Source organism: Bufo gargarizans, chromosome 8, assembly GCF_014858855.1.
Source record: "Bufo gargarizans isolate SCDJY-AF-19 chromosome 8, ASM1485885v1, whole genome shotgun sequence".
NCBI lineage: Eukaryota > Metazoa > Chordata > Amphibia > Anura > Bufonidae > Bufo > Bufo gargarizans.
Window position 1 is genome coordinate 27,061,361 of NC_058087.1, and position 26,298 is coordinate 27,087,658.

Sequence of the window (26,298 nt, forward strand, 5' to 3'; positions counted from 1 at the left end):
ATAATTACTATAATACTGCTCCTATGTACAAGAATATAACTACTATAATACTGTTCCTATGTACAAGAATATAACTACTATAATACTGCTCCTATGTACAAGAATATAACTACTATAATACTGCTTCCTATGTACAAGAATATAACTACTATAATACTGCTCCTATGTACAAGAGTATAACTACTATAACACTGCTCCTATGTACAAGAATATAACTACTATAATACTGCTTCCTATGTACAAGAATATAACTACTATAATACTGCTCCTATGTACAAGACTATAACTACTATAATACTGCTCCTATGTACAAGAATATAACTACTATAATACTGCCTCCTATATACAAGAATATAACTACTATAATACTGCTCCTATGTACAAGAATATAACTATTATAATACTGCTCCTATGTACAAGAATATAACTACTATAATACTGCTCCTATGTACAAGAATATAACTACTATAATACTGCCTCCTATGTACAAGAATATAACTACTATAATACTGCTCCTATGTACAAGAATATAACTGCTATAATACTGCTCCTATGTACAAGAATATAACTACTATAATACTGCTCCTATGTACAAGAATATAACTACTATAATACTGCTTCCTATGTACAAGAATATAACTACTATAATACTGCTCCTATGTACAAGAATATAACTACTATAATACTGCTCCTATGTACAAGACTATAACTACTATAATACTGCTCCTATGTACAAGAATATAACTACTATAATACTGCCTCCTATATACAAGAATATAACTACTATAATACTGCTCCTATGTACAAGAATATAACTACTATAATACTGCTCCTATGTACAAGAATATAACTACTATAATACTGCTCCTATGTACAAGAATATAACTACTATAATACTGCCTCCTATGTACAAGAATATAACTACTATAATACTGCTCCTATGTACAAGAATATAACTGCTATAATACTGTCTCCTATGTACAAGAATATAACTACTATAATACTGCTCCTATGTACAAGAATATAACTACTATAATACTGCCTCCTATGTACAAGAATATAACTACTATAATACTGCCTCCTATGTACAAGAATATAACTACTATAATACTGCTCCTATGTACAAGAATATAACTACTATAATACTGCCTCCTATGTACAAGAATATAACTACTATAATACTGCTCCTATGTACAAGAATATAACTACTATAATACTGCTCCTATGTACAAGAATAAAACTACTATAATACTGCTCCTATGTATAATAATATAACTACTATAATACTGCCTCCTATGTACAAGAATATAACTGATATAATACTGCTCCTATGTACAGGAATATAACTACTATAATACTGCCTCCTATGTACAAGAATATAACTACTATAATACTGCTCCTATGTACAAGAATATAACTACTATAATACTGCTCCTATGTACAAGACTATAACTACTATAATACTGCTCCTATGTACAAGAATATAACTACTATAATACTGCTCCTATGTACAAGAATATAACTACTATAATACTGCTCCTATGTACAAGAATATAACTACTATAATACTGCCCCTATATACAAGAATATAACTACTATAATACTGCTCCTATGTACAAGAATATAACTACTATAATACTGCCTCCTATGTACAAGAATATAACTGCTATAATACTGCTCCTGCAGAGGGTGCAGTCTCAATAACTTTAAGTTACCAAATAAGACCCGATAGGTCAGTGAGGTTTACACTAGCATGGCGTCTTCTACCTCAGACGAAACCTAATGTTCCTCATTCTTGTCTGGAGCACAAATTACTGGTGTGACACATGGATTAATCCACAAACTAGAGTAATCTGCACCGATGCAGAAATGAAAATCATTGCTTCACTAATGCCCGAGTCCTGGCAGAATGACCATGTGAGCTTAGAGCTGCAATCTGACGCTATAGACACATGGACATAAGCGGGGGGGGGGGGGGGGGGGGGGGGGGAGGGGGTGTTTGGGCAGCATGTTTTTTTTCTGGTGTATAATACAGGATGTAACACAGGGTCAGTAATGTATGTACACAGGAGACTCCACCAGCAGAATAGTGAGTGCAGCTCTGGAGTATAATACAGGATGTAACTCAGGATCAGTACAGGATAAGTAATGTATGTACACAGTGACTGCACCAGCAGAATAGTGAGTGCAGCTCTGCAGTACAGACAAGTAATGTATATGCAGTGACTCCACTATGTGGTGGACTGTGACAGACTTTACATAATCCTCTTAATGATTATACGTTCCATATTCTTTGTGAGAAAGTGTCCGCACAGACCTGGCTCGTACTCTGCTCCATACACACAAAAAATTAGCAGACATAATAAGCACATTGATAAGAGATTATCGCCGCACATTTTAAGTCTTTGCCCAAGTCCATTTGTTCTGAACAAACCAACGACAGACACACAATCCGGGATCCTGACCTGTGCCAAGTGCCCCTGAATACGGGTAAGATGAGCCCGGCAGATAGAGGATTGATTCCGCTACCAGGACCGTTGGTAGAAATCCAACATTCTTACATTTCAGGGTCTGTGGTGTAAACTACCGTCCTTTTATCTCGCTGCTGTACAGATCTTCTGTACATGTTCACTGAGGCCGAGAGATGGGGGGGGGGGCTTCATCCCTATCCAAATACTTTGTGACACCGGGACTTCAAACCAAATGCTGAACAAGGAGGATAAATCCTCTGCTCGCAGGGACAATTTTCCCGCTTTCCGACCCCTAGTTGTGTGGTCTAAGCAGCCAGAAACCATGCAAATGGGGATTTCTGCTCATTTCACAAGCACTCACAGAAAGGCCTCATGCACATGACCGTTGTGTGTTTTGTGGCCCGCAGAGCCGCAAAACACGGATGGCGTCCGTGTGCGTTCCGCAATTTGCAGAACGGCACGGACAGCTATTAATATAACTGCCCATTCTTGTCCACAAAACGCAGCACATCAGATCAGGGCTTACGGTATTTAGAGCTATTCATATGGAAGAGAGCAGTCATTGCAATGGCCGGAGCATGCAGAATAAGGAAGCAGTTCAACTTCCAGACAAGATCAACATCACAGGATCCAAAGCCTAATCCGAGAGTCAGAGGCTACCACCTTCCAGACTGACCAGGTTCAACCTACCACAAGGATTGGGGCCACTTAACTCCCAGGGAAACCAAGGACCAGGGATAATAAAGCCAACATGCCTGATGGAGCCCGATTAGGCTTCGTTCACACGGATTCGGCACATAACTGAGCCGAACGGACCCTAAAGGACCCTATAGACTATAATGGGGTCTGTTAGGTTTCCGCTCAGAGGAAGATTTTTGAAGCGGAGACAAAAGTCCTGCGCCCACAACTTTTGTCTCCGCTCCAAAATCATCTTCTGAGCGGAAACCTAACGGATCCCATTATAGTCTACAGGGTCCTTAGGTTCCGCTTGGCTCACTTATGTGCCGAATCCGTCGTTTCCACTCTCCTGCTCCTAAACAGATGATACATGAATTTACCAACGTTTATGGCCAGCTTTCCATGAGGAAAGAGGATGGGGAGATAAAATGGATGCCTTCAGGTTTTCCTAAACCCTACTGACGATCCCACATTCAGGCAAGAGAAAAAGGCCATGTGTTTTGTAAAGCTGGAGAATCCCTTTAAGGCCAGAGCTTGACCACCGCACACTTAAGCCCCCGGCACAGTCTGCAAATCGTGCATGCACAAAATACGGACATGGCTTGCGTCGCATCCACATTTTCTTGCGGACCTATTGACTTCAAATGGGATCAGATTTTGCAGACAAGTATTGGACATGTTCCATCTGGAGATGGGGAAAGCACACGGATCAGCCATGTGCTTACCATATCCACACGTCCGAAGAACGGAGGCCACAGGCCAATTAAAAACAGGTCTGCATATGGACGTGGATTGCATATGTGGTGTGCATGACTCAGACAGAAAATGGATGTTCCACCTACCTGCAACATTTACTTTTTCGGCAGCAGCAATACTGGGCATGGACGTCGTGGTACCATTGGTAGAGTTGGATCCAGTACCATTCATCACCAGCGTATCTACTTTAGACTCCAACTTCCCGATACGCTGCAAGATATTATCCAGAAGAACTGCCAGCGTCTTCTTCAGGTCTGAAGAACAAAAGAATCAGACAAGTTATTTTTATCCTGGTAATCAACGATCTACCAAGATTAATCAGCGCCGTCCATACTACAGGACCTTCTTACCGAATTATCTGGATCTCCTAAATGGATCATAACAATATGTATTAAAGGAACAACATCTGAGTAATATCTGAGGATTATACAGCGATGAGAGGTGCTACAGGCGCTGCTCTTCTCCTGTTAGATATCTTGCCGCCGAACCTCCCGACACACGCCCCGGGCCGCCGAACCTCCCGACACACGCCCCGGGCCGCCGAACCTCCCGACACACGCCCCGGGCCGCCGAACCTCCCGACACACGCCCCGGGCCGCCGAACCTCCCGACACACGCCCCGGGCCGCCGAACCTCCCGACACACGCCCCGGGCCGCCGAACCTCCCGACACACGCCCCGGGCCGCCGAACCTCCCGACACACGCCCCGGGCCGCCGAACCTCCCGACACACGCCCCGGGCCGCCGAACCTCCCGACACACGCCCCGGGCCGCCGAACCTCCCGACACACGCCCCGGGCCGCCGAACCTCCCGACACACGCCCCGGGCCGCCGAACCTCCCGACACACGCCCCGGGCCGCCGAACCTCCCGACACACGCCCCGGGCCGCCGAACCTCCCGACACACGCCCCGGGCCGCCGAACCTCCCGACACACGCCCCGGGCCGCCGAACCTCCCGACACACGCCCGGGCCGCCGAACCTCCCGACACACGCCCCGGGCCGCCGAACCTCCCGACACACGCCCCGGGCCGCCGAACCTCCCGACACACGCCCCGGGCCGCCGAACCTCCCGACACACGCCCCGGGCCGCCGAACCTCCCGACACACGCCCCGGGCCGCCGAACCTCCCGACACACGCCCCGGGCCGCCGAACCTCCCGACACACGCCCCGGGCCGCCGAACCTCCCGACACACGCCCCGGGCCGCCGAACCTCCCGACACACGCCCCAGCCGCCGAACCTCCCGACACACGCCCCAGCCAACACAAGCCCCAGAGCCTCCTAACACATGCCCCACCTGCTACAGAACCTCCAAACGCACCACTCAGCCGCCGCAGAACCTCACAGTGCATGCCCCATCTGCTGCAGAACCTCTTTATGGAAAGGATAAATCTGAATCAGTGGTGGACCTTCTTGCAGAGAGATGTGCACTGTAAGGAACAATGTAACAGCATTTTAAGAAGACTAGTAGGAATCACCTTTTAGTCCTGGAATCTCAATAAATACAAACCAAAAAATAAAATTTAAAAAATATAAATACAAGTGTGGCTGGGTTTTTTTCCACCAAAAAACAAACGCTTTCTGCCCTTTATGACGCACAGCACAAGCCGAGTCTGTGCACGCCTGTAATTAAATCATTAGCAACCTAGAATTACTTTGCTCTGGATAATACTCCCCCGGCGGACCCGCAAGGGACATGTTTGTTCATCTGCTAAATATTTATAAATCACGGGATTAAATTAACCCCAGTAAACAAGTGGCCAGGTGCCGCTACCACCACTTAGGTATTTACTTTTTTTTTTTTCTCCTTCTATGAGGGATGGGTATAATAGATATTTAACAAGAAAAACAGACAAAAATAAAATAAAATAAAAGGGTTGTCTCACTTCAGCAGATGGCATTCATCATGCAGAGCATGCATTGACCAATGACTTCCCTTGGTGTATTCCGCATCTATTTTGACGTATTTAGTATTCGTTTGTTTTCTTTTGATGTACTCTGTTTATTATTTTTTTGTATTTATAGTAGGGTATTTAATAGGCCCGCCTTAGGGCACCTTATCTAGGTGCCTTGCACATTTGTCTTCAGGGGCATCCGAGGGCTTGCAGGAGGTTCCTGAATACGGGATCGCCCCTATCGGGGCGGCCATTCCGTTCTATATGCAGGGATCGATAGCACAGGGTGAGAATCAGGGAAAGGTCCCCCCATCACACCATCACCATCCTGCCTAGAAATCCGCCCTATCCCGTATTATGGACTACAAATGACTGCTGTACTTACACAGCCTTTCTTTTGATTTAATATTTCTTTTGTGTTTTGCATACTTTGTGTTGGGTAATTTTTAGCGCTTTGATTAAAGGCTACGTTTTAATTAGGGTGGCCCTCTGAATAAATCATGTAGAGGAAGTTACTGTAATACAAGGCACTTACTAATGTTTTGTGCTTGTCCATATTGCCTCCTTTGCTGGCTGGATTCATTTTTCCCATCACATTATATACTGCTTGTTTCCATGGTTACAGACCACCCTGCTATCAGTCAGTGGTGGTCGTGCTAGAACAGTATAGGAAAAAAACGCCAACCTCTCTGGGGACCGGGGCAATGCGCACAGGCACGCATGCACAGCAGCTTCTATGCCAGTTACTGCTGCAGCGCAGATATGAGGTGGATGAGAGTTGCTGCACATGCGTGCCTACGCGCATCCCACGATCCCGGCCACGAGAGAGGCAGTAGCCTTTTCCTATAGTGTTCTAGCACGGCCACAACCCCTGGAAATAAGGAGTATATAATGTGATGGAAAAATGAATCCAGCCAGCAAAGGAGACAATATGGACAAACAATACATTAGTAAGTGCCTGGTATTCACTTGCTCTACATAATAAATGCCATCTGCAGAAGTGAGAGAACCCTTTTTAAAAAAATGACAAAACTAGATAAAGGTCACAAAGTAAATTTGGCCTTTTTGGAAATTGAACACATGTAACCAAAAATAATGTAATATCTGAGTAATGCCAACGGCTTCCCTGGCACGGTTGAGGACCTCTACATAGAGCGTTCCCACGGTGCCGCCGCACATGTTTCAACCTAAATGACCTTGTCCGGATGCAATATTTGGCCAGTTCTGAATGTTTCGGTCTCGTGAGCTGGATGTCGCAATGGATTAGGAGTTGTCAATGGGAAGAGATTATGTACATTAATAGAACGGTGGTCACTGACGGGGGATATTTATTTATCAGCAGATTTTATTAGCTGCATTTTAAAAGGGACTTTCTAGAATTAACAAAAAAAAAGTAATAAAAAATAATTTCACAGAAGGGATTCTGCTCCTCACTAATATAAGGGCTTTGTTCATAAGTTCAGGAGCTGCCCATTGCAAATCCAACATGTATTTTTTTTATTTATTTATTTATTTTTTTACAGGGAACCTGTCACCGGGATTTGGGGTATAGAGGTAAGGACATGGGTTGCTAGATCGCGGCTAGCACATCCGCAATACCCTTTTATCAAATCGGTTTTTATACATATGCAAATTAACCTGAGATGAGTCAGAGCTTGAAAATATGACTCTTCTCTGGTCACACGAGTAGGATATGACTCATGTTAATTTGCATATGTATCAAATCGGTTTTTTTAGACAATAAAAGCACACAGAGCTATGGGGACTGGATATTGTGGATGTGCTAGTGGATATCTAGCAGCCCATGTCCTCAGCTCTATGGCCAAAATCCTGGTGACAGGTTCCCTTTAAAGAATCTGCGGCAGAAACCCAAGCCTGAAATTCAGTTTTGAAGCGGATGCGCAGCGTTTCTGCACGCCCCATCCCCTCGGACTAGGCATTAGTATGAACATCAGTACAATGTACAGGAGAATGGTTGTCTCGTCTACTTTTGGGGTGTAGGTATGAAAAGTCACAAATTATAGAGCAAATATGTTGCACGCCATACAATTCGGCAGCCCCTTTAATCAGAGGACCTAGGGCAGCGCTGGCGAACCTTTTAGAGACAGAGTGACCAAACTGCAACCCCCCAACCCACTTATTTATTGCAAAGTGCCACGGCAATTTACCCCGATTACTACAGTCCAGTATAGTATATCTTCCATATACGCTATAATAGCTTGACTACATTTAGTGCGCTGCCCATGCCGTACATAGTGCACCCTGCGCTGAGGAATGGCAGGAAAGGTCTAAGGCATATTGGTACACCATAGACTTTCCAGGGTGCGGGTGCCCACAGAGAGGGCTCCGAGTGCCGCCTCTGGCACCCGTGCCATAGGTTCGCCACCACGGACCCAGGAGGTCTCAAAGACTGACTGGCGGCTAAGGAAGTGCTGCCTTGTATCTCCATGTAGATGGATGTTGTGTTAGGGCCCAGGGATGCCCAACCTGCGTCCCTCCAGCTGTTAGAAAAAACTACAACTCCCAGCATGTCCAGACAGCCTACAGCAGGGCATGGTGGGAGTTCTTTTTTTGAACAGCTGGGGGGGACCGCAGGTTGAGCATCCCTGTGTTAGGCAATGCCTACAGATTTGAAGGTCCAGCACCACGACTTCAATCCATTATTAGGTCACATTAATACGGAATAATCCGAGAAAGTGCAAATTTAAAAGTGACACATTCAGACAGACATACGCTGCATGCTGCCATCTCTAGTCCTAATCTTCCATATACATCAGGCAAGTGCAATCCAAACCTGAAGTAACCAAAGAAAGCAGAGTATTTAAGCGACATTTTAAGTGCATTTTATACCAATTCTAATGATAGCGGGCGTGGAGTCCTCTGGTACCAAAACTATGGGTCAGATTCATTAAAACTTAAACAAAAAAACGAAGTATCTGTCAATTCTCAGGATTCTACAATTCTTCACTGAATCCCCATGGACTATATTGGGATCCAGCAGTGAACCACCGCTTTACAGCACAAATGTCGCCTTTCAACTGGACAAATAGCGCTGCATTTATGCCGGAAAAGCCCGCCGGAAAAATAGCCTAACCGTTCTTGGGATCTCCGAGATTTGATCCCCACCAGATTTTATCCCCTAGTCTGTGGATAGAGGATATATGTTTCCATCTTGGTACATACTCTATAACTAGTGTAGTCATCACCAACCTAAGGCAAAACTGCAACTCCTAGCATAAGGTCATCAATGCAAGCTGGGAGTTGTAGTTCTGCAACACATGGTTAGCCACATGTTGGAGAATCAGTCTAGTGAACAGTTAATATGGAGATTAATTTTTCAGCCATGACTCCCTATAATACAGGCCAAATGTCTGGTAAAAGGCAAGAAGAAAAAAAAAAAAAAAAAATACACAGCTTTTATTTTTAATAGCGAAGTATAAGAGTTGTGAGTCTGTTGTGGAAACCGGCAGTACAAACCTCATCCCCGAATTACTCTTCTGGAAAAGATTCAAGAAGAAAAAAAAAAAGAAATTGGCAAAAACAACTCACGCTGCTCCCAACACTACTGAAAAACAGATTTAATAAGAACAAGGCGGCACAGAACGAAACTCCTGGGCTGCTGACCAAGGTGAGGAATCCAGCAGTGACTCCATCCTAATAAGCCCTGTGTCTAAGATACACAACTCCTAAATAGTACAATCCCAAGACAGTGATATTACACTACAGGGAGTGAGTATAAGAAGTACAGACTAGTCACTGAATACGGATGTGCCAAATGGGAGCACAGACGTAAAATGAATTCAGCCTCCTATGTACAAGAATATAACTACTATAATACTGCCTCCTACGTACAAGACTATAACTACTATAATACTGCCTCCTACGTACAAGACTATAACTACTATAATACTGCCTCCTACGTACAAGACTATAACTACTATAATACTGCCTCCTACGTACAAGACTATAACTACTATAATACTGCCTCCTACGTACAAGACTATAACTACTATAATACTGCTCCTATGTACAAGAATATAACTACTATAATACTGCTCCTATGTACAAGAATATAACTACTATAATACTGCCTCCTATGTACAAGAATATAACTGCTATAATACTGCTCCTATGTACAACAATATAACTACTATAATACTGCTCCTATGTACAACAATATAACTACTATAATACTGCTCCTATGTACAAGAATATAACTACTATAATACTGCCTCCTATGTACAAGAATATAACTACTATAATACTGCCTCCTACGTACAAGACTATAACTACTATAATACTGCTCCTATGTACAAGAATACAACTACTATAATACTGCTCCTATGTACAAGAATATAACTACTATAATACTGCTCCTATGTACAAGAATATAACCATACTACTACTACTGGTTGCTCCCATTGTCAAGTGTAAACTATCTAAACTATGAAAATAAAAGCGCAGTAGAAAATCCTTAGAATAATATACTGTATCACTTAGGACCAGATGGTTCAATTCATTTTATAATTTGCATCATCTCAACAAAATAAAAGATGAATTGGGAAAAAGGCAACTCCCCCCCCCCCCACCGATCGTCTACGTAGCGGAGCTTTAATAAAGACATGTCATCCATTCTCCTAGAAGCGCAGGCAGACGATTTTTGTCCTTACCATATGCTGTCATGGTGCCGACATATGGGCCGTCTACTACGTTCCCATTTTCTTCCGCCAGAGCTTTGATGTATCTTTTGCTGAGATCCAAAATCTGTTCGCGGAGCACGGTGCTGCTCTCGTGCGGAGTTCGCTGCTGAATCGTAAAATGAAGCAACATCATGCCCCATATGAAACCAAAAGTCACCAGGAAGAAGCCGAGCTTCTGAGAAGAAAGTTTCCAAGGAGCAAAGTGAGCCATGACCTTCCCCAGCAGATATTTTTCTGTCAATGCGATTTTTCAAACTTCGCGGTAATCGTTCACACCCATGGCATGGACGTTCATAGGTGTGCCTGCAGTCGCACCATTCAGCAGATCAGAACCATTCCCTTCACCTCCGGGATGCTGGGAAAAGAAAAAGAAAAGAAAAAAAAACATCTGGTGTTAACATAGGTTTTATCAGTCAATATGGTGAATGTGTGGGGTAACCACTCAAGGGTTGGGTTCTCCCATCATAAGAACTTCTCATTCTTACCCACATTTGTTTAGGTAACTTTTGGCCCTTTTAAAGCTCTGAATTTTAGTAAAGGGTAGCGAAAGCCAAACTTCTACACATTGTCATCAGTACTAAGGCCTAGTCAAGATCAAGAAGATCCGGCACAAATGTCGGTTGGACCAAAGAACAAAACAAAAAAAATAAAAATAAAAATAAAAAACGAATGCTGCGGAATTTGTCCGGACAAAACTCAGCATTTATGTAGGAAAGCAGTCAGACCACCACCGGACCTCATTACAGTCAATAGGGATCTGGCGGTGAAGTAGAGAATCCAGCAATGCTGGATCTTGTGAGATCTGTGCTGGAACAACCTGCTGGATCTCACCGATGGAGACGTGATCTCTGCCTAACCTTATCAAGTTCTAAGGTTGACTATTCCTCAGATTTACAGTTCTTATGGTGAAGCCTTGATGTCTCTGGAGACTGAACTTTTTCTTCTCTAGTTGGAGGCAGGGCCCTTGGTCTTTGGAGGGTATTTTACATGGAACAGTTTTTATGCGGCCCATTTCTATATTTGTATAGGTTAATCATGTCCCCCCCCCCTTAGACGTCTCTTCTCAGGACTAAACACATTTAATTATTTTAAAATTTCCTCATAACTAAGACCCTCCATGCCCCTTATCAGTTTAGTCGCTCTCCTTTGTACTTTCGCCAGCTCCAGGGGATCCTTTCTATAGACTGGTGCCCAGAGCTGAACTGCATATTCCAGATTAGGCTGCACCAAAGCTTTATAAAGTGGTATTGTTACATCCCTGCCCTGCGAGTCCATGCCTCGCTTCAGGGTACTTGCACACATGCGTTGTTGGATTCCGGCAGGCAGTTCCATTGCTGAATACGAAAATCTGTATGCAAACTGAGTATTTGTTTCCGGATCTGGCTGACAAATGCATTAAAACACCGGATTTCTCTGGTGACATTCGGAAAAAAAAAGGATCCAGTATTTATTTTTGCATTTTTAAAGGTCTGCGCAGACCGGGAAACCAGATCCGGTTTTCCGGAACACTTGGTACCGAATCCGGCATTAATACATTCCAATGGAAGTTAATGCCGGGTCCGGCATTACAGCAATTGTTCTTGAATTTTGGCCGGAGAAAATACCACAGCTTGCTGCGGTATTTTCGCCGTCCAAATACCGTAAGAGGCACTTAACTGAAGACATCCTGATGCATACTGAACAGAATGCATTAGGATAAAACCGATGCGTTTTTTTTCCAGTATTGAGCCCCTGTGACGGAACGCAATACCGCAAAACGTTAACGCAAGTGTGAAAGTACCCTAATACACGAAGATATCCTGCTAGCCTTAGAAGCAGCTGACTGACATTGTGCTGTTAATTAATCTATGATCTATGAGGACACCCAAATACTTATCTACAAGTGATTCGTGTGCCCCCGCCCAGGACATAGGATGCGTGCAAATTATCTGTACTCTTTATATTTATCCACATTGAACCTCATTTGCCAAGTGGATGCCCAAGTCGGCTTGTCGTTTCTGGACGTCTGCCATAGACTGCACAGCGCTACATAGCTTAGTGTCATCTGCAAAAATAGAAACCGTGATCTCAGACGTCCAGATAAGGAGGAAAGTTTCTATGAAGCCGCACTGTTACATTATCTACATCACTATACATACATTATATAATCTGTACCACAGATCAGAGAAGATATTTCAATCACTGGGAATTTCCCTACAGGAAATTGTGAAAATTAATACCGCAACGGGCGCTCAATGTCATAACCAAGTTATGCTAGTAACTCCTGCATAACCTTCCCCTGACTGTCACCCTGTCGCAGACATTTACAGCATCGCCTCTGGGACCCACATGTATCCCCTGTGACCCAGTTCCTTTGTGAAAGCAGCGGCCAAGATTGTGGGAACAGTTGAGCGGACTGCGCCGTGTTTTGGAGAGAAAAAAAAAAATAAAAAAAATAAAAATGCACAGCGAGTTTCGACGATTGATCATAAAAGTTACAGAAACAGCATAAGCAGAGGTTGCTCGGCTTTCTGCAGTTCCAACCACCTCTAGCCAACGTTGGTTTGGGGAAGGGGGGGGGGCACAATGACTTATAATGGGGTCTGGCAGGTTTTCATTTTGACAGGAACAGTGTCGAAACGCGTCACTTCCTTTGTTCCTCCATGTGGCAATAAAAAAAATAAAGCAGTATTATATCCATTTCAGCGAGTGCTGGTCTTTTTTTCTTGAGTTAGGGCATGCAGCATCGCAGACCTGGTGAGCGGGAGAGGTCGCAATTAGGGAACGAAGTTTTATGCGAATCGACTTCGGATGTTTTCTGCAGGCTTCTAGCTGCTGCTGGGAGCTCAATGTGGAGGTTAATGAATGGAAAAACTAATAGCCAAGAGGCTAAAGAAAACCCTGTTTCTGACCCTTATGTTACAACAAAGATTTGGCGACAAAAAAAATTCATTTGGCTCCTAAATTTTTCAGATTAGGAGCCAATGGCTCCTTGATGTTTTTTTTTTGACTGGAGCTATGAATAGAGACAGAGCCCTCTAGACTGGAGCTATGAATAGAGACAGAGCCCTCTAGACTGGAGCTATAACCCGAGACAGAGCCCTCTAGACTGGAGCTATAACCCGAGACAGAGCCCTCTAGACTGGAGCTATAACCCGAGACAGAGCCCTCTAGACTGGAGCTATAACCCGAGACAGAGCCCTCTAGACTGGAGCTATAACCCGAGACAGAGCCCTCTAGACTGGAGCTATAACCCGAGACAGAGCCCTCTAGACTGGAGCTATAACCCGAGACAGAGCCCTCTAGACTGGAGCTATAACCCGAGACAGAGCCCTCTAGACTGGAGCTATAACCCGAGACAGAGCCCTCTAGACTGGAGCTATAACCCGAGACAGAGCCCTCTAGACTGGAGCTATAACCCGAGACAGAGCCCTCTAGACTGGAGCTATAACCCGAGACAGAGCCCTCTAGACTGGAGCTATAACCCGAGACAGAGCCCTCTAGACTGGAGCTATAACCCGAGACAGAGCCCTCTAGACTGGAGCTATAACCCGAGACAGAGCCCTCTAGACTGGAGCTATAACCCGAGACAGAGCCCTCTAGACTGGAGCTATAACCCGAGACAGAGCCCTCTAGACTGGAGCTATAACCCGAGACAGAGCCCTCTAGACTGGAGCTATAACCCGAGACAGAGCCCTCTAGACTGGAGCTATAACCCGAGACAGAGCCCTCTAGACTGGAGCTATAACCCGAGACAGAGCCCTCTAGACTGGAGCTATAACCCGAGACAGAGCCCTCTAGACTGGAGCTATAACCCGAGACAGAGCCCTCTAGACTGGAGCTATAACCCGAGACAGAGCCCTCTAGACTGGAGCTATAACCCGAGACAGAGCCCTCTAGACTGGAGCTATAACCCGAGACAGAGCCCTCTAGACTGGAGCTATAACCCGAGACAGAGCCCTCTAGACTGGAGCTATAACCCGAGACAGAGCCCTCTAGACTGGAGCTATAACCCGAGACAGAGCCCTCTAGACTGGAGCTATAACCCGAGACAGAGCCCTCTAGACTGGAGCTATAACCCGAGACAGAGCCCTCTAGACTGGAGCTATGAATAAAGACAGAGCCCTCTAGACTGGAGCTATGAATAAAGACAGAGCCCTCTAGACTGGAGCTATAACCAGAGACAGAGCCCTCTAGACTGAAGCTATAACCAGAGACAGAGCCCTCTAGACTGAAGCTATAACCAGAGACAGAGCCCTCTAGACTGGAGCTATAACCCGAGACAGAGCCCTCTAGACTGGAGCCATGACCAAAGAGAGCCCTCTAGACTGGAGCTATAACCAGAGACAGAGCCCTCTAGACTGAAGCTATAACCAGAGACAGAGCCCTCTAGACTGAAGCTATAACCAGAGACAGAGCCCTCTAGACTGGAGCTATGAATAGAGACAGAGCCCTCTAGACTGGAGCTATAACCAGAGACAGAGCCCTCTAGACTGAAGCTATAACCAGAGACAGAGCCCTCTAGACTGAAGCTATAACCAGAGACAGAGCCCTCTAGACTGAAGCTATAACCAGAGACAGAGCCCTCTAGACTGAAGCTATAACCAGAGACAGAGCCCTCTAGACTGGAGCTATAACCCGTGACAGAGCCCTCTAGACTGGAGCCATGACCAAAGACAGAGCCCTCTAGAAGGGAGCTATGAATAGAGACAGACCCCTCTAGACAAATACAGACCTCCATTATCCTAGCTTCACCCCTGGGCACCACCACACAAACTGTCCTGGTGCTGTGTCCCGTGTCCAAACATGGACTGTGGTGGCACGAGGAAGTACGCAGCACCTGGGATATTTGACAGCTCTTTTGGTGGAGCTCCCGTTTTTTCCAGGAACCTCTCCAACATTCAAGGAGATATGGCAAGTGTTTATCTGGCCTTAAGGGACCTTCTAATTCTGGACTTAAGCCATAGAAAATCTCAAGTCTGGACAACATAACGGAAGAGGGGAGAAACCGAAAAACGTCCACTGTGAATGTGTCCTTAAGGTTGTCCAGGATTAGTAAACATGGCTGATTTGTAGCCAGTGGCATTTTTATACTGGATGGCACGGTTACATTGAGGGGATCCTAGTAAATATACATACACCATGAACAAGTTCTCTTTTAGTTCCTATAAAATACTATATAAATACTATGTATATCAAGAACCTGATGTACACAGGCAGCGCCCTATAACCATTCGCCCTGAGGGTGACAGGTGCACAAAGAACTAAAATCAAACAGGGAAGTGGGTAATTTTTAACAATTAGGTACAATTATAATGCTGCAGATGAGAGTAAGACAACAGCCTGTACACTGCGGCATAGATGCCAACATAAGGCCCCATGCACACGGCCGTTGTTCACGGCCGTGTGCGGGCCGTGGAACCGCGGCCTGGATCCCTTCCTGTGAGCTGGAGCGCACGGCGTCACTGGTTGCTATGACGCCGTGCGCTCCCTGCTGCCGCCGCAATACAGTAATACACTGGTATGATCTATACCAGTGTATTACTGTACTGTGCCGGCAGCAGGGGGCGCACGGCGTCATAGCAACCAGTGACGCCGTGCGCTCCAGCTCACAGGAAGGGATCCAGGCCGCGGTTCCACGGCCCGCACACGGCCGTGAACAACGGCCGTGTGCATGGGGCCTAACTAAGAGGTTTAACCCCTTCACTACCGAGCCACTTTTCACTTTAAATCACAGGCCTTTTTTTGCAAATTTGACATGTGCCACTTAATGTGGTAATAACTTTGGAACATTTTTACTTATCCAAGCCGTTCTGAGACTGTTTTCTCGTGACACATTGTACTTCATGATGGTGGTAAATTTCAGTCAATATTCATCATTTTTACAAAATAAATACCAAATTCACACAAAAAAAATTGGAAAAATTAGCAACTTTCCACATTTCAATTTCTCAGTTTTTAAAACAGATAGTGATACCTCATAATAGTTATTACTTTACTTTATGTTTGGATCAATTTGTAAATGCCATTTATTTATTTATTTTGGGGGGGAGGGGGGGGGGGAAGAACGTTAGAAGGCTTAGAAGCAAATCTTGACATTTTTCTGAAAATTTCCAAAACCCACTTTTTAAGGACCAGTTCTGGTCTGAAGTCACTTTGTGAGGCTTACATAATAGAAATCACCCAAAAATGACCCCATTTTAGAAACTATACCTGTCAAGGTATTCAGAACTGATTTTACAAACTTTGTCAGTCAACGCTGACCACGGCAGTGCAAGGGTTAATGCACCAGCTTCGGTGTTTTCACTGATGTCGGCGCATACAGCAGGGGTCTAGCCATCAGTGACTGCCGGACCCCTGCAGCTGATCATGTATATGTACGGCGCTGGTATTTCTGACCCACTTTTCAGCGCCGTACATGTACAGCGCTGGTATCCTACGGGTTGAAAGGGAGATCCAGAAATAGTGTTATTCCTCATGTACACACGGTACTATTGGTTAATCCAAAGTTTGTTGAAAGTTCATTGAGGCTTTAATGGCACATCACTGCTAAGGCGAGTGGTTGGCTGCAGCAGCGAACATGACTACGTCCATTGAATAGCACACTAGTGGATAGCTCACCGCTCCTCCTCAGACAGAGCTGGTGCTCTAGCCTAAAGACTGATCACCCAATCAGTCAAAAGGGTTAAATAATGAAAAGAAGTAAAGGCTGGCACTCAAAATATGTGGGATCAAAAGAAGTGACAATTTAATATATAAAAACCTATACAATACACAATAATATATTAAAAAAAAAAATGCACAAAGGTAATATAAAAAAAAATGCCGCAATATCAACATGCACTGTGGGCTGCAATCTGGGGGCAGCTCTAAATAAGTCTCTTGGTTTGCTCTTGTGGTCGAGCTTGAGCAAAGTCTCACTAGAGTGTGAGATAGAAGTCCTCCTTAAGGTAATCCTTTACTGGGATATACGCTATAGTGAAAACGGCACTCTGGCCGGATGGTAGTGATGCGTCAGGAAATAAAGTCCCGCTATTATAAGTCTGTCGCACGGTCACTATAAGGCTGCAGGTGGGGAGTAAGGTATAACCGGTATGTCTTACCCTATTGGATCGGGTCCGGTAGCTGGGAGATCTCTTCCTCTTACCGCTGGTAAGATACCACTACTCACCACCATGCGCCAGCTTCTCCTCACGCTGTTCGGCGTCCTCGCTCGAGACCGTTGTACGTCCTTACTCGTAGCTGTTGTATCACGTGACGTTGGTCTCGCGGGATTAGCCTTACAGGGGGTTCAGTCTGTTCTTTCCTCCGGCTACTTTCGTTTTAGGTATCTGGTGGAGCGCTCCAACATCCGATAGGTTTAAGAACTTGTTTAATGATTCCGGATCTTTTCTTTGGGGGTGAACTCGCCAGACGCGTTTCGGGGACGTCTCTCCCCTTCCTCAGTGGCTCTACCCCCATTGTAGTGTCACTTCCTTTTGTAGTCTACTCAGTACTCTCCAAAATCTGGATCAAAAAATCCAGTTTGCACTACTTGCGGTATCAGTGCGATTTTCATGCGGTATTTTAACCGCATATGCGTTTTCGATTGCATTCTCTCCTTTATGTTATAGTAATGTCATATAGTAAAGGAGGGGTTTCCGCAACCATGTTATCAGCGGCAGATCGCATAAAACATAAAAAATATATAGATATACATATAAATACATAAATGTAGATATTTGGTCATCTTCTTTACTATATAAGAACAATATAGATGCGGTCTTGGTGTTAAAATACCATAGAATAAAATGCAATTATGTAAAACAATAAAATGTATATAAACTATACAATATGAGAAGGATATTAAAACAACGTCCAATCTAGTGGGTGCCAAGGCCCAAAGTGTATGATGGAAAAGAGGACACGGATTTCTAAACCATCACTCAGATGTGATGTTTAAGGTCATAAAGTCTAGTGGCAAAGATTCTCTATATTTCTTCTGATATTCATCAATGATGTAATAGGTGTGTGGGCCTATCTCCGAGGGGGGGTCACAGCGCCGATAGACGGCCTGACATGTGATCCCCTCATCGGATGATAGGCACACAGACCAGCCACTTTGGAAGACCAGGAATCTATATAAAGCCAAAAATCTCAAGTTCGGCATTGAGACCTGCCGAATAATCATAGATACGTCGTGATTCTGCCCGTGACATTCGTTCCACATGTTTTCCCCCCCTCCAGTGTATATCTATTTTTTCCAGAGCCATAAAGATCAATCCCCTAGGGTCTTGGTTGTGTGCCTCTTTAAAGTGCTTTGAAAGTGAGTGTTTGGGATATCCTTTTCTGATGTTAGAGACATGTTCGGATATCCTCACCTTCAAAGCTCTCTTTGTTCTCCCTATATACTGTCTCGAACAGGGCACTTGAACGAGGTATATCACACTCAGTTGTATTGCAAGTCAGAAAATCCCTGATTTCCCATGAAAAATTGTTTTGTGTTGAGCCAACCTGTTTAATATTTTTAGGGGCTTTGGTCACTTTGCAGCCGGCACATTGGCCACATCTGAAAAACCCCTTGAGGCTCATCCAATGTCCGGTATCTGGGGATTTTTTCAATTTGTTTTTTACTGACGGGGCTATTTTTATTCCCAAATTTGGTGCCCTTGTAAAGGTGATTTGGCGTAATGAGCTAATTTCCCAATATTGGCATAATGAGCTAATTTCCCAATGTTTATCTAAGTTGTTTGAGAACGAGATGTTCTAATTCTCTAAATAGCTCATTGGTCGAGCTGACCTCAGTATTCGTTATCTCGGATGTTTCAACATACAAAAAATTGAAATCTGATCCAACTTTGGAATTCCGCAAGAGTCTATGTGACTATTGCGAGAGGGGATCTCAGATGGGGATCCTATCTAATCAAGAATCCAGTTTTATTATGGGGACGCCCGGACGACTCCCAGTCTTTTATTGCCTTCCTAAGGTACATAAAGACATGGGGAGCCCTCCGGGCCGCCCCATAGTATCTGGTATAGGCTCCCTGACGTCGAATCTTTCAAGATATATTGATACCTGGCTGCAACCACTTGTAAAAACAACCGTGTCTTATCTAAAAGACACAACACAAATTATTGACATTTTAGAAAAACTCACTGTCGACCCAGACTGGATTATAGCCACACTGGATATCCAGTCGTTGTATACGGTTATTGACCATGAACAAGGAATTGAAGCCATTAGTAGACAATTGCAGAAAGCTAGCCTAATGAAGTCTGAACAAATCGAATATACACTAGAAGGAATCAGACATATTTTACAACACAATTATTTTTATTTTGAGAAGGATTTTTATTTACAGATCAGAGGGACTGCCATGGGCACCAGATTTGCCCCCAGTTATGCAAATCTGTTCCTAGCACATTGGGAACAGACTGCTATCGACCCACATCGCGGGGGCAATCTGGTGCTCTGGCAGAGGTATATAGACGACGTCATTTTAATCTGGAAAGGAGATGAGGAAACGTTACGCTCATTTATAATATTATTGAATGACAACGTTTTTAACCTAGTTTTTACTACCAAGATCGGGTTGGAGAGCACGGAATTTCTGGATCTATTAATCACTAAGAGAGATAATAAATATGTATGCCAGACTTACCAAAAACCTTCAGCTAGAAATGCTTTTATCTTGCACTCTAGCTGCCATCTGCCCAATTGGTTACTAAACATACCATTCGGACAGTCACGTCGACTGAAACGGAACTGTACCGAAGATTCCCAATTTGAGATAGAAGCATTGGACATGAAGAAGAGATTTGTTTCCAAACAGTACCCAAGTGCCTTATTAGATAGTGCGTTGGAGAATGTTAGGAAAATACCTAGAAGTAGGCTCCTAACAAATAAACCCCCCCAGAATTACAACAAGAGTCCCAGTTTCGTATAATACTCCCCTACACTGTCCAATATAAGAAAATTAAAGAGATAATCAGAAAACATTGGTCTCATTTACTACAAGATAAAATCTTAGGCACATTGATCCCAGTAAGACCACAAATCACCTTTACAAGGGCACCAAATTTGGGAATAAAAATAGCCCCGTCAGTAAAAAACAAATTGAAAAAATCCCCAGATACCGGACATTGGATGAGCCTCAAGGGGTTTTTCAGATGCGGCCAATGTGCCGGCTGCAAAGTGACCAAAGCCCCTAAAAATATTAAACAGGTTGGCTCAACACAAAACAATTTTTCATGGGAAATCAGGGATTTTCTGACTTGCAATACAACGAGTGTGATATACCTCGTTCAATGCCCTTGTTCGAGACAGTATATAGGGAGAACAAAGAGAGCTTTGAAAGTGAGGATATCCGAACATGTCTCTAACATCAGAAAAGGATATCCCAAACACTCACTTTCAAAGCACTTTAAAGAGGCACACAACCAAGACCCTAGGGGATTGCTCTTTATGGCTCTGGAAAAAATAGATATACACTGGAGGGGGGGGGAAACATGTGGAACGAATGTCACGGGCAGAATCACGACGTATCTATGATTTTGGTAGCTTGATTCCGGCAGGTCTCAATGCCGAACTTGAGATTTTTGGCTTTATATAGATTCTTGGTCTTCCAAAGTGGCTGGTCTGTGTGCCTCTCATCCGATAGGGGATCACATGTCAGGCCGTCTATCGGCGCTGTGACCCCCCCCTCGGAGATAGGCCCACACACCCATTACATCATTGATGAATATCAGAAGAAATATAGAGAATCTTTGCCACTAGACTTTATGACCTTAAACATCACATCTGAGTGATGGTTTAGAAATCCGTGTCCTCTTTTCCATCATACACTTTGGGCCTTGGCACCCACTAGATTGGACGTTGTTTTAATATCCTTCTCATATTGTATAGTTTATATACATTTTATTGTTTTACATAATTGCATTTTATTCTATGGTATTTTAACACCAAGACCGCATCTATATTGTTCTTATATAGTAAAGAAGATGACCAAATATCTACATTATGTATTTATATGTATATCTATATATTTTTTATGTTTTATGCGATCTGCCGCTGATAACATGGTTGCGGAAACCCCTCCTTTACTATATGACATTACTATAACATAAAGGAGAGAATGCAATCGAAAACGCATATGCGGTTAAAATACCGCATGAAAATCGCACTGATACCGCAAGTAGTGCAAACCGGATTCTTTGATCCAGATTTTGGAGAGTACTGAGTAGACTACAAAAGGAAGTGACACTACAATGGGGGTAGAGCCACTGAGGAAGGGGAGAGACGTCCCCGAAACGCGTCTGGCGAGTTCACCCCCAAAGAAAAGATCCGGAATCATTAAACAAGTTCTTAAACCTATCGGATGTTGGAGCGCTCCACCAGATACCTAAAACGAAAGTAGCCGGAGGAAAGAACAGACTGAACCCCCTGTAAGGCTAACCCCGCGAGACCAACGTCACGTGATACAACAGCTACGAGTAAGGACGTACAACGGTCTCGAGCGAGGACGCCGAACAGCGTGAGGAGAAGCTGGCGCATGGTGGCGAGTAGTGGTATCTTACCAGCGGTAAGAGGAAGAGATCTCCCAGCTACCGGACCCGATCCAATAGGGTAAGACATACCGGTTATACCTTACTCCCCACCTGCAGCCTTATAGTGACCGTGCGACAGACTTATAATAGCGGGACTTTATTTCCTGACGCATCACTACCATCCGGCCAGAGTGCCGTTTTCACTATAGCGTATATCCCAGTAAAGGATTACCTTAAGGAGGACTTCTATCTCACACTCTAGTGAGACTTTGCTCAAGCTCGACCACAAGAGCAAACCAAGAGACTTATTTAGAGCTGCCCCCAGATTGCAGCCCACAGTGCATGTTGATATTGCGGCATTTTTTTATATTACCTTTGTGCATTTTTTTATATATTATTGTGTATTGTATAGGTTTTTATATATTAAATTGTCACTTCTTTTGATCCCACATATTTTGAGTGCCAGCCTTTACTTCTTTTCATGACTACGTCCATGTTGATGTAGACGGATGGAGACTGGAGGTGCTAAGTATACTGCAATAACCCAGCGATCATATACGAATGACTAATCGTAGATTATTATAATACAATTAGTTCAGGTCAGGGGAGCTGCAATCCAACTGGGAAATGTCAGTGCACGTGAGCCCTTAAAAAAATATTTATATTTATATTACAAAATATTTAGCATTTGCCACTTATACAGAAAGCACAGAGGAGGAAAACTGGTAAGTCTAGTTTGCCTTTCTCCTAGGCATGATGGGTAGAGAGTGAGACTAGCTGCCATCCACTTCACATACAGAAAGTAGAGGGGAATCTCCTGCCCAACTGTCTCACAGTCATTTAGGAGGCCCAGGATAATGGAGGGAATTACAGAGGAGTACTGACTTGTATTTTTGTGAATGAAGCACTTGTGCAGATCTACAATCTTCCTATTTAGCTGTGCCAGTCTCTTCAGCTCCTGCTCACTCCTCCCCCCCTTCATAGACTTGCACTGACATGTGTAATATGATCCTCCTGAAGATGAAGAGCACCTGAACAATTAGCTGCACCCTAAGGCATTTTAAACATTTAAAACCAAATTAGCATGGGGAACAGGATAACAGGAGAACTAGACATTTCTCACTGATCAAGCATACTACAAAGTTTCTTGTGGTCGAATGGACTATTGATTTATGCAAAGTTGTATTAAAAGTTGAGACCATTTATTAGGGCTAATCCTTGCATTTTCTGCCCAAAATAAGTGACAGGCCAGTTAATTCCACAGCCAGCCTGTAATCCGCACAAAATGTTCCTATGCGTGTGATTAAGCTCGGGAAATCTCAGTTCACAATCATGGGATGCGGATTTCCACAAAACATAACCTCACATGGCCTCAATCTTCCCAACTGTTTTATAACTATTGCAGGGCCTGAATGGGACAGGGCATGACAGGGTCACAGTATCACACCCCACCCTAGGCATAACACCCAGCAGCCATCCTGCCAAGACCCTTCCATTAATACAGAAATGCAAGCAGCATCCATTTATGGCGAGCCCGGATACTCCCTGCTATGCAATGCCCTTTCATGGGCACTTTGGTTTACATCCAAAAAGCAAAGCAGAATGATTAACTCCCACACATGCCCGATACCCTGCGGACTAGCTGGTCATGACTGCAGGACTCCCATCATCAGCTGCTATTGCTGGGGAAACTACAACTTTCTGCAGTCAAATGCACTAATTTATGCGACGGAGTGATTCTCCCTAATGTCACAGTGAAAAAATACACACGTGTCCATAGGAGCAGCAAGAGCTCAAAATGTCAGCGCAGCAAAGGAATATTAACAGAGCTGGTTACACTAAATAAGCGACTACATGGCAGTCTACGAAAGGGACCGATGGGCAGAGATCACAAGGGACCAGAAGGGATCACAAGGGTCAGAACAGGAGCAGCAGTAGATCGCTAGGACTTTTTTTTTTTTTTTTATTGGCCAAACAACCCCTATAAGGGCTCATCCACACGGCTGTATTTGTTTTTTCAGTGCACCTTCTGCATTTTTTGCAGATAACGCAATGACCCAGTTATTTCTATGGGGCCATGAAAACATCTGGATTTTTAGGGGATACATGTGACTGTTCCAAAATGGATAGCCCATGTCCTATACACCCACGTCCCCTTTTCTATTCATGGGAGTGAGGAAAAATAAATAAAAAAATACAGAAGTTATCTGTATCTTGCTGATCCATTTTTTGCAAACCGAAATACAAACACAACCATGTGCAAGCAGCCTGGGGGTACAGGGATGAAAAAAACTAAAGTCTCTGGGAAATATGGAATGAAGGACGCACCCGCATTTGTTTTTTGTTTGTTAAATAAATGCTGCTTGTTGAAGGAGTGTTTTTTCCAATATTTTTTGATTCCCTCTTCTATAGGGCGGAAGCCCGGAAAAAAAGCAACTCAAATCCGGACAAAAACTCCACTCAAGAAAGTGCCATAAAAATGCATGCAGTATGGGGGGGGACGCAAGCGTTATTTGTGGAGAGATTTTTTTATATTTAACAAATAAAATAGAAATTTTTGAGTGAAGGAAGCGCAATTCTGTGACTGCAGCTAAAAATTAATATTTAAGTGAATACAAATGAAATTTAGAAAAAATAAAAAAACTCCCGGGGTGCCCACCGCCACTTGTACGGCTGCATTCACACCTGTGTTGTTCAGAGTCTCCATCATGAATTCTGCTAGATCTGACAGTAAGAACAGCGCTGCCCTGGACTAAGGATCTGAATAACCTCCGCGTGCTGCCGTGTACGACGTCCTTACTCTGGATGTTGGGGGTAGTGGTTTTACTGTGGTATTTAACAACAGTTTTCAGGTGTGAAGTGGGGAACGGAAATTGCCCAATATAAACAGACGCAAAAGGTAAAAAATCAATGAGGCTGTGACTGGCTGCGCTGAATATCGGAGGCAGAAACAAAAACAGATTACTGAAAAAAAAAAAAATATATAAACACTAAAAACCTATAATTACAGGGAACAAAAGTCTTGTAGCGGGGACAGGTCGCCCATGTCGTCTGAGATATTACATCAGCCGCCGCGTGTAAATCAATACTCCTGACAAGTCAATCTGAAGCTTTTAACATTGTGCGGCAGCTGAGTACACAGCGGCGGTGGCGGCGGCGGCGGCCCCCCAACGCTGCTGCTGCCAACAAAAAGGAGCCGGGTAATGGTCCAGATAAGCGAGGAGCCAAGATGACAGCACCTGGAGCTGTCACACAAGGCAGATAAGAGACAGAAGGGAATGGGGTCGCACAAAGATGTCACCACGTTACAACGGTGCACCGCCATACATCACCCTCATTGTTCCCATAATCTGCACGATACCAGCCGTGAAATTCTGCAAACATCGGCCTGTAAATGTACAGGGACACATCTGCCTCGCCTGCCCAGTAACATGGGGCATTTGATGCACGTGCCCCATTCTGAGCCAGCAGGACTCTCTGATATACCAGTGTGGCCTTCTCAGAGGCCATCGATGCATTCCCATGACACAGGCGTCCTTTAAACCTGACTGCATTCCTAAGGCGTCCTCCTGTTATTCCTCCTGCAAATGTGTTAAAGGGGTTTTCCCCAGTGTTTGATGACTCAGCAATATCAATGTCAGATCGATGAGGGTCTGACTCCCGGCATCCCCCGCCGATCAGCTGTTTGAGAATGCCGCTGCCTCCTCACAGCTCATTAAGCACAGCGCCGTCCATTGGATAATGGCTGTACTTGGTACTGCGGCTCAGCCCCCGTCACTTCAACGGGATCGAGCCGTGCCTAAGCCATGTGTGGCTGATGAACGAAACGTCACAGGCCTAGGAACAAACAGCCGAGCGGCAGGTGTGCCAGAAGTTGGACCCCCACTAATCTTATGTCGATGACCTATCTGGAGGATAGGCAATCAAATTGAAACATTCGGAATACCCCTTTAAAAGGTGGCGACAGGCTGGCCTTACCATTTCCTCTGTCGATATAAAGTGTCCTTACACACAGTTAGTACTGAATCTGTACATGGTGTGAACGGATACACCCACTGACAATGGTAAGGCAGTTGTCAACGTATTCATACATTTCCAGGAGGAACAACAGAGGAACAGCACAAAGTAACAGATAAATGTTACAAAGGGGCTTCAAGAGCTCTTTCAAGGGAGCCATAGGATGTCGGCCATCAACAGGGAAAGGAGAGGCCCGGCAAAGCAGCTGGACGATGAAGATACAGCACCCCTGAAATACAGCAGGTACTTAGAGTACATTGGTATACTTCCATAAAG

General features: G+C 44.3%; 1 protein-coding gene across 3 annotated transcripts in view; it reads right to left on the minus strand.

Moving 5' to 3' along the window:
• MGAT5 (alpha-1,6-mannosylglycoprotein 6-beta-N-acetylglucosaminyltransferase) overlaps nucleotides 1–26,298 on the minus strand; it is a 97,413-nt gene that overhangs the window by 44,496 nt on the left and 26,619 nt on the right. For all 3 annotated transcript variants that reach the window (XM_044302781.1, XM_044302782.1, XM_044302783.1), the window contains exons 2-3: nucleotides 10,471–10,855; nucleotides 3,992–4,159 (exon numbers count right to left, since the gene is read on the minus strand). In XM_044302781.1, the coding sequence (XP_044158716.1) occupies nucleotides 3,992–4,159; nucleotides 10,471–10,711 (409 nt within the window). In that variant the 5' untranslated portion in view covers nucleotides 10,712–10,855. The remainder of the gene's footprint in view (nucleotides 1–3,991; nucleotides 4,160–10,470; nucleotides 10,856–26,298) is intronic.